Genomic DNA, 15,634 nt, shown 5'->3' with positions numbered 1-15,634 from the left:
ACCGGAAGTGCGGCCTGCTCCGGCGGTGTGCCGCAGTAACAGAGCCCAGGCCGCACTGGAAGCAAGGCCCGCACCTCAGCCGCTTCACCAGTCAGGGGGCGTGGCTTCACCGGAAGTTTTTGTCCCGCGTCACTTCCTGTGCCTGCGGCACGTGACCGGGCCGGACAGGAAGTGGTGCGTGCACCGACAACGCTGTCCCCCTCAACTAGAGCCGACAGCGGTTCTCGGCGGTGGGCGGCTTATAGCAAAGGGGCCAGAAGGAGCAGCAGCATAGCAGGCACACCTGGCGAGGTTCCAGTCGGGGTGCCTGCCAGACCAATCACCAGTGGAGGACAGAACGACGTTTTTACGGGCAGCAGCAGTTTGCTGACCTTCTGCCTGGCCTAGTCACCGGATCCAGGATAGCAGAGCGGCGGGCAGCGGCAGGGAGTTGCCTGGCAGTCTCCCATGGACCAGCACGGACCGGGCTGGGGAGTCCGGGTCCAGAGTTCGTGCGACGCCACGGATGGCAGGAAGGATCCGCGCAGAGACGGGTGGAGGACGAGCTGCGGAAGCACCGGCACTTGCACAGGTCCCCCCTGGTGACAAGGAGGCCAGGGGCGTGGGCCTTGAGCAGCAACAAGAATCTGGAGGATCGGAATACGGAGAGGATCGGGACGACTCAAGCAATCAACAGGATTCGGAATGTACAGCTGGCGGGGACACAGCTCCTGCGCAGCTCAGTGAGTATGCGTCTATGTATGGTTTGTCACCCGCGGGGTCGTTAGCGGATGGGGCGGGGAATAGGCAGTTGGCAGGGCCCAGAGGGGAAAATGTTAGGGGGAGGCGTGGGTCGGATGTCGTGGTGCTCAGGGATATTTTGGCAAGCATGTCGCAATTCCTGGCTAGGATAGACATTGGTGGAGCCAGCAAGGCAGGGTTATCTCCGGTGGGGGCTTGGTTACCTAGTCGACCTGTAGTGTCGCAGGTGGGGAGTGAATCGGCAAGGTCAGCGGTGTGTGCAGAGGGGTCACCTTCGGGAGTATCGGTTTCCGTGCAGACAGAAAAGGATAAAGCAGATGCCGTAAAACTGGATGATAGGGCAAAACGGGAGGTATACGTATGCTTTGAGGGGCCGTTGGGGGCACACTTGAAAAAAGACGTTAAAGAAAAAATATGGCGGGACGAATATGTTGAAATTTTTTCCCTACTTACTCTGGAAAAGTTTAATTTGGACAAGGGAAAAAAGGACGACAGTAAAAAAAGAGGAGGAAGAGAAGCGTAGGTGGAGGTTGATTCCTCAGACGTTTGTCAATTGGTTGCAAGCTTTTGCAATAATGGCTAGCGTCATTGGAGAAAAAGCTCCGGACAATTGCTTGGGTTTATTTTGTTACCTAGATGCTATAGGGGAGGCTCATCGTACTTATGGGGGCCAGACATGGTTACGATACGACGAGCAATTTCGGCAGAGGAAGGCAGTCCGACCGGAGATTAGATGGGATTAAAAGGACATAGGGTTGTGGCTGAAGGTTATGGCTCCGGTGAGGTATGGGCAGTCCTTTCACGGGAGCAGCAGTATTGTGAACCAATCAGCAGAACACGGGGGAAGTAGCCAGGGGGCACAAAGCACTAAGAAGGAAGCGGGAACTTGCTGGCAATTTAATGATGGCCAATGTAAGTACGGGAACTCCTGCAAATTTAAACATGTGTGCTCTCATTGTAACGGAAGTTCACACTGAGCATCTAAATGCTTTAAAAAGGGTAAGGGAAAGCTGCCAATGGGTACTGGTCAAGGGGGTGACTCCGGTGAGGCTGCACGAGAAGGCCCCCTTTCTAAGTAGGTATCCAGACCAGTTGAAGGCTAAAGGTCATTTCAGATGGTTTCTTGGAGGGTTTTAGAATTCGTCCTCCTGATCACGAGGTCCCCTTTTCTATTAAAAATTTGATGTCGGCTTCCCTTCATCCGGAAGTGGTTAGTGTGAAGTTGGCAAAGGAGGTTGAATTGGGTAGGATGGCCGGTCCGTTTCAGGAATTACCTAGTAGCAAGGTGATTATTTCGCCTTTGGGGGTTGTGCCCAAGAAAGAGCCGAATAAGTTTCGTTTGATTCAGCATTTGTCGTACCATAAGGGGCTTTCTGTGAATGATGGCATTGTGCAAGAATTGTGTTCGGTTGAGTATACATCATTCGATGTGGCGAAGCAATGGGTACGGAGATATGGGCCAGGTTCGTTGCTAGCTATCGAGTCGGCTTTTAGGTTGCTGCCAGTTCACCAGGATAGCATCCCGTTGTTAGGTTGTTTTTGGAAAGGAAAATATTACAAAGATAGGTGTTTGCCAATGGGCTGTGCAATTTCGTGTTTCCTGTTTGAAACGTTTAGTACTTTTTTGGAATGGGTGGTGAGGGACTTTGCATCAGTTCATTCGGTCATTCATTATTTGGATGATTTTTTGTTTATAGGTCCTCCACAATCGTTGTGTAGGAATTTGTTAGGCACCATGTTGTGGGTAGCGGAGCATTTTGGCGCACCATTGGCGGAGGAAAAAACAGAAGGACCTTGCACCATTTTAATTTTTTGGGGCATTTTAACTGATTCAGAGAGGATGGAGTGTCGGTTACCTGATGATAAATTGAGTTTGCTCAAGCAGGAGGTTAATAGAGTCAGGAAGTTGCATAAGGTGACGCTGAAGGAGTTACAATCACTGTTAGGTCGTCTGAATTTTGCATGCAGGATTATGCCAATGGGCCGAATATTTTGTCGCAGGTTGTCAAGTGCGACAGCAGGAGTCTGAGCGCCGCATCATTTCATTCGTTTAAATAAGGAACACAAGGAGGATTTGAAGGTTTGGAAGTTGTTTTTGGAAAAGTATAACGGTAGGTCGTTAATTCAGCACGAGTTTTTGAGCAGTTTTGATTGTGAGATTTTTACAGATGCTGCGGGAGGTGCTGGTTATGGGGCCTATTGGAAGGGGCGTTGGAGTGTTGGAGTATGGCCGAGTGTGTGGAAGGAGAGGGGTCTTATGAGGAACCTGGCGTTGTTGGAATTGTTTACTATTGTTGTTGCGGTTTCAATTTGGGGGGAGTGTTTTGCGAACAGGAGAATACGGTTTCATTGCGATAATATGGGAGTGGTGTCTGTCATCAACAGCTTGTCGGCCTCGTCTCCGCCTGTGATTAGGCTGCTGAGGGAACTAGTTCTTTGTTGTCTTAATTTGAACGTTTGGATTACGGCAGTCCATGTTCCAGGTGTACAAAATTCCATCGCAGATGCCTTGTCTCGTTTCCAGTGGGATCGTTTCCGGGCGCTAGCACCAGCGGCAGAGGACGTGGGACAGGAATGCCCTTTGCATCTGTGGCAGCTGGTTATGGAGGAGCGGGATGGTTAATACGGGAGTACAATACAAGGCAGACCTGGTCATCATACGAGGCATCGTGGCGAGTATGGCAAAGTTGGATACTGCAGTGGGGCTTGGTGGAGAGTGACGAAGATAGAGAGAGGGCAGTGTTGTTTCTTGTGGGAAGGGCAGCGGAGATTGGGTGGTCTGTTTCAAAAGTGGGCAAATTCGTTGCAGGACTTGCGTTTGGTTTTAAATTGCAGGGGACAAAAGATGTTACAAAGTCCTTTTTAGTGAAGCAAGCACTTAGTGGCTTTAGGAGAGGAGGTAAGGTGTTAGATAAAAGAAGACCAGTGTCTTTTAGCATCTTGGAACGGTTGGGTTTAGTGCTGGACAAGATATGCTGTTCAGTTTTTGAAGCTATACTGTTTAGGTTGGCTTTTTCATTGGCGTTTTTTGGTGCGCTGAGATTAGGTGAATTGGTGGCACCGAGCAAGAATAGGGTTGGGGGTTTGTTGCAGAGGATGTTAGCTGTTGGGATAGGGGCATTGAATTTTGGATCAGGCATGGGAAGACAGCTCAATTGGGCAGAGGCAAGCGGGTAGTATTGGGTGAGGTTAATGGAGCTTTCATGTGCCCTAGGAAATGTTTAACGGCGTACTGGCAGGTTTGGTTTGGGCGAGTGGGTCCTTTATGCCATGAAAATGGTGAGTTTTTGTCATGTTTTCAATTCATAGCAGTATTTAAGAAAGGAGTTCGGGAGTTTGGCCTTCGCCCGGAGGTGTACTGCTCACACTCTTTTAGAATTGGCTTGGCGTCAGAAGTGGATGGTTTGGCTTTAGGCAAGGACATGATAAAACGCATCGGGAGGTGGAATTCTGATCGTTATTTGTCTTATGAACGGCATTAGGTATGGGGGCTTATGTTATTTTATCTTGTTAAGTATTGAATACCTTGTGGTTGCTTGTTGCAGGTGGCGTGGATTCTGGGACACTTTTTCGTTTACTGGGGGGCGCTGCAGGTGGACATGAGGCCAGACGGTAGGCAATTGGGTTTTAGTAGAGAGCAAGTGGTGGTTCGGTGGCTCGGCTTTAGAGGGATGGTATGGAGAAGGGTGCTGCCTAAATTTCATAAGGCCGTCCGTTTGGACCGTATGCTGGATATTTTGGTGGTGCATATGGGGGGGAATGATTTGGGGGCTCGCCCGGTTAGGAAATTGATGAGGGACATTCGATTTGATTTTTTAAGGTCATGGACATCCTTTCCTGAGGTGTTGATGGCTTGGTCTGACATTGTGCCAAGGAAAAAATGGAGGGAGGCTAGATCATTGAAGGGGATTAATAAGGCGCGAGTGAAGTTGAACAGAGCCATATCAGCTTTTGTGTCCAGGAATGGTGGAGTAAGCGTTCGACATTTTGAACTCGAGGCGGGGGTTGGAAATTTTTGGGCAAAGGATGACGTGCACTTGAATGACATTGGTGTCGATTTGTGGGCATTGGCTATACAGGAGGGTATTGAGAGGGCTTTGGTGGTGTTGGGGCACTCACGAGCCTGAGGGGGTCAGGGCTGTTCATTTTTGGCATGGGATGGGGTTTAAATTTATCCAAAAGAAATACAGGTGCAGTGTTTTTATTTGGTGGGAAAAGGTGAGTGCTGGAAGATGGGAGGGGCATGTTAAATGGTGGAACCCAGGTTGGCTGTATGCGGTCAAGAAGGGGGCTGGAAGCAAGGGAAACTAGAAGGAAGCCCCACATGACAGGGATAGGCCAGGAGGGTGCAATTTTTGAATCAAAGAGATCTGGATTGGGTATAAGAGTGGAGGGGACGGGCATTTAGGGGGGGGGTATATTAAGGAAAAAGGGCGGGAAATAGTCAGTCCGGCAGGGGAGTCATAAGAGAAAGTTCCCATCCTCCCACCTTTTTTTTTTTTTCTGGTGGCATCTTTTTGAGTATAATTGTGAAGGAGTGGTGGTATCGAGGAAGAGATAAAGGAGTAAAATAGACATACAGTACAGACCAAAAGTTTGGACACACCTTCTCATTTAGAGATTTTTCTGTATTTTCATGACTGTGAAAATTGTACATTCACACTGAAGGCATCAAAACTATGAATTAACACATGTGGAATTATATACTTAACAAAAAAGTGTGAAACAACTGAAAATATGTCTTATATTCTAGGTTCTTCAAAGTAGCCACCTTTTGCTTTGATGACTGCTTTGCACACTCTTGGCATTCTCTTGATGAGCTTCAAGAGGTAGTAACCGGAAATGGTCTTCCAACAATCTTGAAGGAGTTCCCAGAGATGCTTAGCACTTGTTGGCCCTTTTGCCTTCCCTCTGCGGTCCAGCTCACCCCAAACCATCTCAATTGGGTTCAGGTCTGGTGTCTGTGGAGGCCAGGTCATCTTGCGTAGCACCCCATCACTCTCCTTCTTGGTCAAATAGCCCTTACACAGCCTGGAGGTGTATTTGGGGTCATTGTCCTGTTGAAAAATAAATGATGGTCCAACTAAACGCAAACCGGATGGAATAGCATGCCGCTGCAAGATGCTGTGGTACCCATGCTGGTTCAGTATGCCTTCAATTTTGAATAAATCCCCAACAGTGTCACCAGTAAAGCACCCCCACACCATCACACTTCCTCTTCCATGCTTCACGGTGGGAACCAGGCATGTAGAGTCCATCCGTTCACCTTTTCTGCGTCGCCCAAAGACACGGTGGTTGGAACCAAAGATCTCAAATTTGGACTCATCAGACCAAAGCACAGATTTCCACTGGTCTAATGTCCATTCCTTGTGTTCTTTAGCCAAAACAAGTCTCTTCTGCTTGTTGCCTGTCCTTAGCAGTGGTTTCCTAGCAGCTATTTTATCCTGAAGGCCTGCTGCACAAAGTCTCCTCTTAACAGTTGTTGAAGAGATGTGTCTGCTGCTAGAACTCTGTGTGGCATTGACCTGGTCTCTAATCTGAGCAGCTGTTAACCTGCGATTTCTGAGGCTGGTGACTCGGATAAACGTATCCTCAGAAGCAGAGGTGACTCTTGGTCTTCCTTTGCTGGGGCAGTCCTCATGTGAGCCAATTTCTTTGTAGCGCTTGATGGTTTTTGCAACTGCACTTGGGGACACTTTCAAAGTTTTCCCAATTTTTCAGACTGACTGACCTTCATTTCTTAAAGTAATGATGGCCACTTGTTTTTCTTTACTTAGCTGCTTTTTTCTTGCCATAATACAAATTCTAACAGTCTATTCAGTAGGACTATCAGCTGTGTATCCACCAGACTTCTGCACAACACAACTGATGGTCCCAACCCCATTTATAAGGCAAGAAATCCCACTTATTAAACCTGACAGGGCACACCTGTGAAGTGAAAACCATTTCCGGTGACTACCTCTTGAAGCTCATCAAGAGAATGCCAAGAGTGTGCAAAGCAGTCATCAAAGCAAAACATGGCTACTTTGAAGAACCTAGAATATAAGACATATTTTCAGTTGTTTCACACTTTTTTGTTAAGTATATAATTCCACATGTGTTAATTCATAGTTTTGATGCCTTCAGTGTGAATGTACAATTTTCATAGTCATGAAAATACAGAAAAATCTTTAAATGAGAAGGTGTGTCCAAATGTTTGGTCTGTACTGTATGTCTATTATAATTGTATAAAAAAAGAGGAAGAGGAAGGGTGTTTGTCGCAGTGGCTTGGTGTGGGGTGGGGTTCTTGGAGTTGGCACAGAAGTGTCGGTGGGAAGAATTTGGTAAAATTACAGGCAGTTGGTTAATTGAGCGAGGTGATATGGCATTTGGTTTTGGGCTCTGACAGGGTTTTACCCTGGGAGCTTTTGGTGCCCTTGAGCTGGTGATGGACAGCTGAGGGTAACATAGTGGTTCGAGTTCAGTTTAATTTATGCCAGATCTATTTTTAACTCCAAGAACCCTCCCTTCTTATTTATTTTATAACACTGTTAATATGTTAATGTTGTTTGTTAATAAAATGGCCGCTGTGGCCAAATTTATCCAAAAGAAATACAGGTGCAGTGTTTTAATTTGGTGGGAAAAGGTGAGTGCTGGAAGATGGCAGGGGCATGTTAAACGGTGGAACCCGGGTTGGCCGTACGCAGTCATGGCACAAAAATTTAAGCAGCTCTTCTTTGTTTGATGGCTTGTGACTATCCATCTTCCTTTTGATTACATTCCAGAGGTTTTCAATGGGGTTCAGGTCTGGAGATTGGGCTGACCATGACAGGGTCTTGATGTGGTGCTCCTTCATCCACACATTGATTAACCTTGCTGTGTGGCATGGGTCATTGTCCTGCTAGAAAAAACAGTCCTCAGAGTTGGGGAACATTTCTTCAGCAGAAGGAAGCAAGTCTTTTTCAAGGATAACCTTGTATGCGGCTTGATTCATACGTCCTTCGCAAAGATTAACTTGCCCAATTCCAGCCTTGCTGAAGCATCCCCAGATCATTACCGATCCTCCACCAAATTTCACAGTGCGTGCAAGACACTGTGGCTTGTATGCCTCTCCAGGTTCCCGTCTAACCATTAGATGACCAGGTTTTGGGCAAAGCCGAAAATTAGACTCATCAGAGAAGATTACCTTACTCCAGTCCTCTATGGTCCAATCCTTATGGTCTTTGGCAAACTTCAGCCTGGCTCTCCTTTGCTTCTCATTGACGAAAGGCTTTTTTCTAGCTCTACATGACGTAAGGCCTGCCTCTAGGAGCCTGTTATGAACTGGTCTTGCCGTGCACTTCACCCCAGCTGCCATTTGCCATTCCTTTTGTAGGTCACTTGATTTCATCCTGCGGTTGCTGAGTGACATTCGAATAAGATGACAGTCATCCCGGTCAGTGGAGAGTCGCTTTCGCCCTCTGCCGGTCTGTAGCTTTGTTGTCCCCAATGCCTGCTGCTTGACCTTGTTGTAATGGACTGAAGTCTTCGAAATTTTAAGGATGGAGGCAACATGACACTCACTGTATCCTTCTGCTAGTAAAGCCAGATCTGAGCCCTTCTTTTCCTCACTCAAGACTTTTCAACTCCTTTGGCATGGTTAAAAGTTATTTTTTCATTCAAATTATTATTGGGCTATTCCTAGCACTTGTTTTGCCATCCAGCTTGTCCTATTGCAAGAGGATTGTGAAGACCACAACAGTGTTTTTTATACTTTCACTCGTTACATAAGATTTGGTTCAGGTGACCACCTAATCAGCAGCACATTAAGTAGAATGAGGTGTACTTTGGTTGGAATTCAACTGACACTGGAATGGAATGGTTGTCAGACATGTAGAGATGGTGATTTTTAGAAAACTCTGCAGTGGTCTCTTAATTTTTGAAAGAGCTGTGTATGCATGTTTAGTATCACTATAATTTCCTGGTTTTGATTAGGTGGGTAATCCTCCTTGAGTGACAGTTCTGCTGTGTAGCAGAACTGTATTAGTAGAACTATAAAGCTCAGCATAAGTTCTACTGTTACACAGCTATCAGTAACACAGCTACAGCTACCAGTGGTTTATTCTAGAGTCTACACTGCAATCACTATATAAATCACACAGCTTATGACAGCGAGAGCCATAGCTGAAATTAGGAGACGTAGCCTGAGGGAAGCCAATGCTGCAGGCTGGGGACTAAGAATCCAAAAGGAGAGATGGGGAGGTGATGTTAAGAGTTAATCATTGTCCTGAACTGTTGGTAATGTGTGCCCTCAGCCAGACTTTGGGCAGGCACAGGTGGCCGAGCTCCATGGAAAACAGCTGTAAACTATGTAAGATATAAGCCTTCATTGCAGGAAAATGACAGACGATAGAAAAAGCAAGTCAAATGCAAACTTGCTTATTTTCATGCTGTCTAACTAAATTAAAGCAATTTAATAACTTGAGAATACCACGCTAAGTAAAAACAGTTCAGACATAATGGTTTATCCAAGTAATTACAGTAATTAGAAGAAAGACAACCTATATATTTAACAAAGGCAAAATTTCCTGTATTCCCAATAGGTTTCCTCATTTCAACAGCCAAAAAGATTTCTGCATAAAAGTAAAGTGAAAGCTAATAAAGAAAAGTCTGTGCTCAGTGAATTTGCACTCCATATATTGCATATCACTATGAGAGAGAAATGCATTTGTTACCCATCAGCCATTCTGCTGTTTGCATACTTATTTCCCTAATGTGCACTTGCAAAGAAGTTACAGAAAATAGGCAATAGTCATTAAATATATTATCTGCAGTAACATTTGCAACCTGCTGTTAGCCAAAAAAAGCTCGAGCTCTGACTGTGAAGGCAAAAAAAGACAACTCATAAGCGCAGAGAGCTCATTTTCATTAAACATACTTTGTGATTTTGTCATTTATACTCCACTAGAAGACAGGCGCATTTATAAATTTATTTGGATGCCTTTCTTTTTTTAATCTCTTTTCTAATCCTGTAAAGTATTATGACACTTTCCTCAATGGGTACATCGCTGTGTAGCATACATTTAACAAATGAGATGGTGGGGAATTGATGATTGCTGCACAGAATTCTTCAGAACTCTTAGAGAAAGATAATACTGTATTTTTTGTCTACATTGTATACGCAAAGGATTCATGTATTCAAAGTTTCTACACTGTAATCTTTAGGTTCAGACAAAGAGAATAATTAAAGGTATTATTTATAATCGGATTCCTCCAAGTGTACCAGTCTATTATTGCTAGCCAAGCAGAACAGCTACGGGGTTAACATTGCCATACAAAATTACAGATGTGTAAAACAATGGGAAGAAATGTAGTATTCTTCAGAGAATGCAGGGAAGAGGAACAAAGGAGGGTTTCTCGCAGAATTTATGCTTGCTGAAAAGGATGTTGGCAATTTAATTATTAATAGGCCTCTAACATTTGAAGAATAATAAATGTCTGAATCATCAGGTCAGGTCTATGTTTGGATCAGGAAGGAGCAGGTCTCAGATATAAAATAACATTTTGTCTACTCCCTACAAAAATAAATCAGAGGTTAAAAGCAAAGTAATGTCATGCTTTGATGTAGAGGTTTTAAACTAAAATGCTTGAGGGAAGGAAGCCAAAATTGATAACACTTTGAGCCTATAGCGCTATATACAGGAATGATAGCCTTAAAAGAAATTTGTAGTCATAGTCAGATTTACTTCATCGGGACCAACTTCATTTTAACAGTATCATATAATGTCAGCTTAAAACAAAAAATGGGTTGCACCTTTGAAAGTCTAGTATTTGAATAAAGAAAAATAATGTATCTCAATCGCCATAAAAAAAGAGAAAACTCAACTCGAACATTTAGATTTTACCCAGAATTCCATTACTTTGAAAGGAGCTGTCCATCCAGTGAAAACATAAAAAAAAAGAAAATCCTGAAATCTCAAAGAAAAATATTTTTTCCAACACTGTTCAGGCGCCCCTCAAAAATATATGCTTCCTGTTCAGTCTGGACTACTAAAGCCAACCACTGATCTATTACTTCAAATTAGCATTGATATGTATTTAACAAAATGTATCTTACTGGTTGTTATCTTCATCCGTGAATAAAATGTCAGCCAAACATGACACTGGAGTGGAGGATTTGAAGGCGATTTTGCAGACAATTTTTTCATCCAAATGACCAGAGCTTAAAATAGTCTGACCATTGGGAAAATGGACAGAAAACAGCTTCTTGCAGTCACCGTTATCAAGCTCCACCTCTGGAGTTTCCACTTTTAATATGGATGGCCTACAGAGAGATATATTTTGTTTAAACAATCACGACAATCCATAGATCAAATAGAAATTGGTACAGGCTATACACAAGGAGGCAGATTTTCACCCACAACCCAATCTTCAGCATCCTTCAGCTCTGGGATCAATTCTGGCCACCACCAACTAAAGAATTTTATTAGAATTAAGACAGGTCAGACAATAAAGAGGCGAACACACATGGCCAGTTTGTGATACCAGGACTCAAAGAATGCAGAACAGCTCAAAGGTAAACCAGACCCAATTAGTACATTTCCTCTACTATTCTCTCCACCTATGAAGGACAAGTCCTTCTGCCCCACTCCTCTATTAACAATGATTGTGTTCTACCAGGAGTTACACCAGTTCTACAGAACTTTGAGACCCAAACTTTCTGGTATGGTGTCCACTGATTCCACCATTGCATGAGTGAAGGACTCCTTGGACCCTCCCAAGACATACTACAAGGTCGAAACATTTATCTTGTTGGTCAACAAACATATCACTCAAGTCATTAACCAGTTCCAACTACAACATCATTTCACATCTGAGGAACTGAAAGGAATGAACAACCTTATCAAAAACAAGGAAGTGGTGATAAAAACGTCCAACAAAGGAGGGGCTTTTTAATTATAAATATAACATATGACATCAGGAAAATGTATTCCTAACTCCACAATCACAATACATACACCGGCATTCCAATAAAGCAAACACATGAGATAAGAGAAATCAACAAAATTTTGGACACTTAAAGGGAATCTGTCAGCAGGATTTCCCACTCCAAACTGTTCATATGCTCATGTAGCTTATTAAAAGACAAGACGAGCAATACCTCTACATGGCCAGTCCATTCCTTTTTTACTGAGAAATCAGCATTTAAATTGATATGCAAATGAGGATGTAGATCTGAAGCCTCTGTCACTGCAGCTCTATACCCCGCCCAGTACTGCCTCCTCCTGCTTGACTGACTTTTCCTTTGATTGAAGTCACACAGCAGTTTGTCGATTAAGCAGGAGATGGCGGTGCTGGGTGGAGAATAGAGCTGGAATGACCCAGGCTTAAGATCTACACCCTTATTAGTATATCAATTCAAATGCTGATTTCTCAATTTAATTGAGTTGCATGCACATATAAATAGTTTGCATGATGAAATCCAGCAGACAGATTCCTTTTCACACAGCCAAGAGAGCTTTGATACTAAACTCAAAGACCATCATCTCATCACATCATTCTTCTGAACTCTTCCTAAGATTCATAAAACCTTGAGGCACCACAAAGGCACCCAATGGTAGCATCAAAAAACTCAGACTTCTCCCTCTATTTGTGCTATAGAAAATCCTTAAAGGGAATCTGTCACTCCTACAACTTATTAGACCTCTAACATGGGCATAGAGGTGATAGAAATGTAAATCTATACGTACCTGTATGCCTCATATTAGAGGTCTGGTTGCTTTGAAATATCTTTTCATTCAGTCCGTTTTCTCATTCTTGAAGGCTGGGGGAAGAGTAGAAATCCCCATCTACTTCGCTAATTACAATGTCCCCCCCCTTCCCTGCACCTGGATGCCCATATTAGAGGTCTGATAAGTCCCAGGGGGTGACAGATTCCCTTTAACCCCTTAACGACCTTGGGATTTTCCGTTTTGGCATTTTCATTTTTTGCTCACCATGTTCCCAGAGCCATAGCGTTTTTATTTTTTGGTCAATATGTCCGTGTAAGGGCTTATTTTTGCGGGACAAGTTGTACTTTTAAACGCCATTACTAGTTTTACCATATAGTGTACTGGAAAACAGAAAAAAAATTCCAAGTGTGGTGAAATTGCAAAAAAAAATGCAATTCCACAGTTGTTTTTTGTTTGTTTTTTTCTTTCCACATTCACTGGATGCTAAAACTGACCTGTCATTCTTATTTTCCAGGTCATTACGAGTTCATAGACACCAAATATGTAAAGGTTCTTTTTTATTTAAGTGGTGAAAAAAAATGCAAAGTTTGCTAAAAAAAAAATAAATAAACAAATGGCGCCATTTTCCGAGACCCGTAGCGTCTCCATTTTTGGGGATCTGGGGCCAGGTGAGGGCTTATTTTTTGTGCGCCAGGCTGATGTTTTTATTGATACCATTTTGGGGTAGATCCGATGTTTTGATCGCCCATTATTGCATTTTATTGCAATGTTGCAGCGACCAAAAAAATGTAATTCTGGCGTTTGGAATTTTTTTATCGTTAAGCCGTTTACTGACTGGATTAATTCTTGTTTTATATTGATAGATCGGGCGATTCTGAATGCGGCGATACCAAATATGTGTATGTGGGGTTTATTTTTTATTATTTTATTTTGAATGGGGAAAAAGGGGGGTGATTTAAACTTTTATATTTTTTTTCTTTTTTTTTATATTTTTAAAAGCATTTTTGTTACACTTTTTGCTTGATTCTATAGTCTCCATAGGAGACTAGAAGCAGCAACTGTCTAATTGCCTCTGCTACATAGAGGCGATGAGCAGATCACCTCTATGTAGCAGAAATGCTCCTGTACTATGAGCGCCGACCACTAGGTGGCGCTCATAGTAATCTTTACATGACAACCACTGGGGTCTGCTGCAGACCCCGGGTTGCCATGCCCACCCATCAGTGACTCACGATCACGTGACGGGGTCACCGATGGGCGGGGTAAGTGACGCGCTTCCGGCGTGGCGCTGTTAAATGCCGCTGTTAGAGATTGACAGCGGCATTTAACTGGTTAACAGCCGCGGGTGGATCGCGATTCTACCCACGGCTGTTGCGGACACATGTCAGCTGTAAGAATCAGCTGACATGTGCCCGGTTCAGTGCGGGCTCAACGCCGGAGCCCGTGCTGACCCGGGGGTGATGGCCTGGGGCGTACTAATACGCCCCAGGCCAGTAAGGGGTTAAACCACTGGTCCATAAGAACAAATAATTCTTCTTAGACTCCATGGTGTTCTCTGCAACCTGAATTCTTTCCTCCTGACAACATCCTAGCAAAAATGAATGTAAACATCCAATACACCTGAATAGACCATGCACTCAGCCTGCAAGCATCATAACATCTCCTCGACCAATTCACATCACAGAATGTATAAATCCAACACCATAATCCACTTGGATAGAAACTTAAAGCGGTATTCCCATCTCCAAGATCCTATTCCAATATGTAGTAGGTGTAATAATAATAATACACTGTGTGCCAAATTATTAGGCAAATGAGTATTTTGATCACATGATACTTTTTATACATGTTGTCCTACTCCAAGCTGCATAGGCTTGAGAGCCAACTACCAATTAAGTAAATCTGGGGATGTGCATCTCTGTAATGAGGAGGGGTGTTGACTAATGACATCAACACTCTATATAAGGTGTGCTTAATTATTAGGCAACTTTCTTTCCTTTGGCAAAATGGGTCAGAAGAGAGATTTGACGGGCTCTGAAAAGTCCAAAATTGTGAGATGTCTTGCAGAGGGATGCAGCAGTCTTGAAAATTCCAAACTTTTGAAGCGTGATCACCGAACAATCAAGTGTTTCACGGCAAATAGCCAACAGGGTCGCAAGAAGCGTGTTGGCCAAAAAAGGCGCAAAATAACTGCCCATGAATTGAGGAAAATCAAGCGTGAAGCTGCCAAGATGCCATTCACCACCAGTTTTGCCATATTTCAGAGCTGCAACGTTACTGGAGTATCAAAAACCAAAAGGTGTGCATTACTCAGGGACATGGCCAAGGTAAGGAAGGATGAAAAACGACCACCTTTGAACAAGAAACATAAGATAAAACGTCAAGAATGGGCCAAGAAATATCTTAAGACTGATTTTTCAAAGGTTTTATGGACTGATGAAATGAGAGTGACTCTTGATGGGCCAGATGGATGGGCCAGAGGCTGGATCAATAAAGGGCAGAGAGCTCCACTCCGAATCAGACGCCAGTAAGGTGGAGGTGGGGTACTGGTATGGGCTGGTATCATCAAAGATGAACTTGTGGGACCTTTTTGGGTTGAGGATGGAGTGAAGCTCAACTCCCAGACCTACTGCCAGTTTCTGGAAGACAACTTCTTCAAGCAGTGGTACAGGAAGAAGTTGGTATCGTTCAAGAAAAACATGATTTTCATGCAGGACAATGCTCCATCACATGCATCCAACTACTCCACAGCGTGGCTGGCCAGTAAAGGTCTAAAATAAGAAAAAATAATGACATGGCCCCCTTGTTCACCTGATCTGAACCCCATAGAGAACCTGTGGTCCATCATAAAATGTGAGATCTACAGGGAGGGAAAACAGTACACCTCTCAGAACAGTGTCTGGGAGGCTGTGGTGACTGCTGCACGCAATGTTGATTGAAAACAGATCAAGCTACTGACAGAATCTATGGATGGAAGGCTGTTGAGTGTCATCATAAAGAAAGGTGGCTATATTGATCACTAATTTTTTTGGTTTTTGGTTTTGCTTGTCAGAAATGTTTATTTCTAAATTTTGTGCACTGATATTGGTTTACCTGGTGAAAATAAACAAGTGAGATGGGATTATATTTGGTTTTTATTAAGTTGCCTAATAATTCGGCACAGTAATAGTTACCTGCACAAACAGATATCCTCCTAAGATAGC

At 43.7% G+C, this 15,634-nt stretch overlaps 1 protein-coding gene across 2 annotated transcripts in view; it reads right to left on the bottom strand.

Annotated features, from left to right (window-relative positions):
- CFAP47 (cilia and flagella associated protein 47) overlaps positions 1-15,634 on the bottom strand; it is a 1,117,227-nt gene that overhangs the window by 898,509 nt on the left and 203,084 nt on the right. For both annotated transcript variants that reach the window (XM_073664712.1, XM_073664711.1), the window contains exon 27: positions 10,817-11,023. In XM_073664712.1, the coding sequence (XP_073520813.1) occupies positions 10,817-11,023 (207 nt within the window). The remainder of the gene's footprint in view (positions 1-10,816; positions 11,024-15,634) is intronic.

Source organism: Phyllobates terribilis, unplaced genomic scaffold (assembly GCF_046119375.1).
Source record: "Phyllobates terribilis strain yellow unplaced genomic scaffold, ASM4611937v1 Scaffold_2__4_contigs__length_985480577, whole genome shotgun sequence".
NCBI lineage: Eukaryota > Metazoa > Chordata > Amphibia > Anura > Dendrobatidae > Phyllobates > Phyllobates terribilis.
The sequence above is the reverse complement of the archived record's forward strand: the minus strand, read 5'-3'. Positions and strand labels throughout refer to the sequence as shown.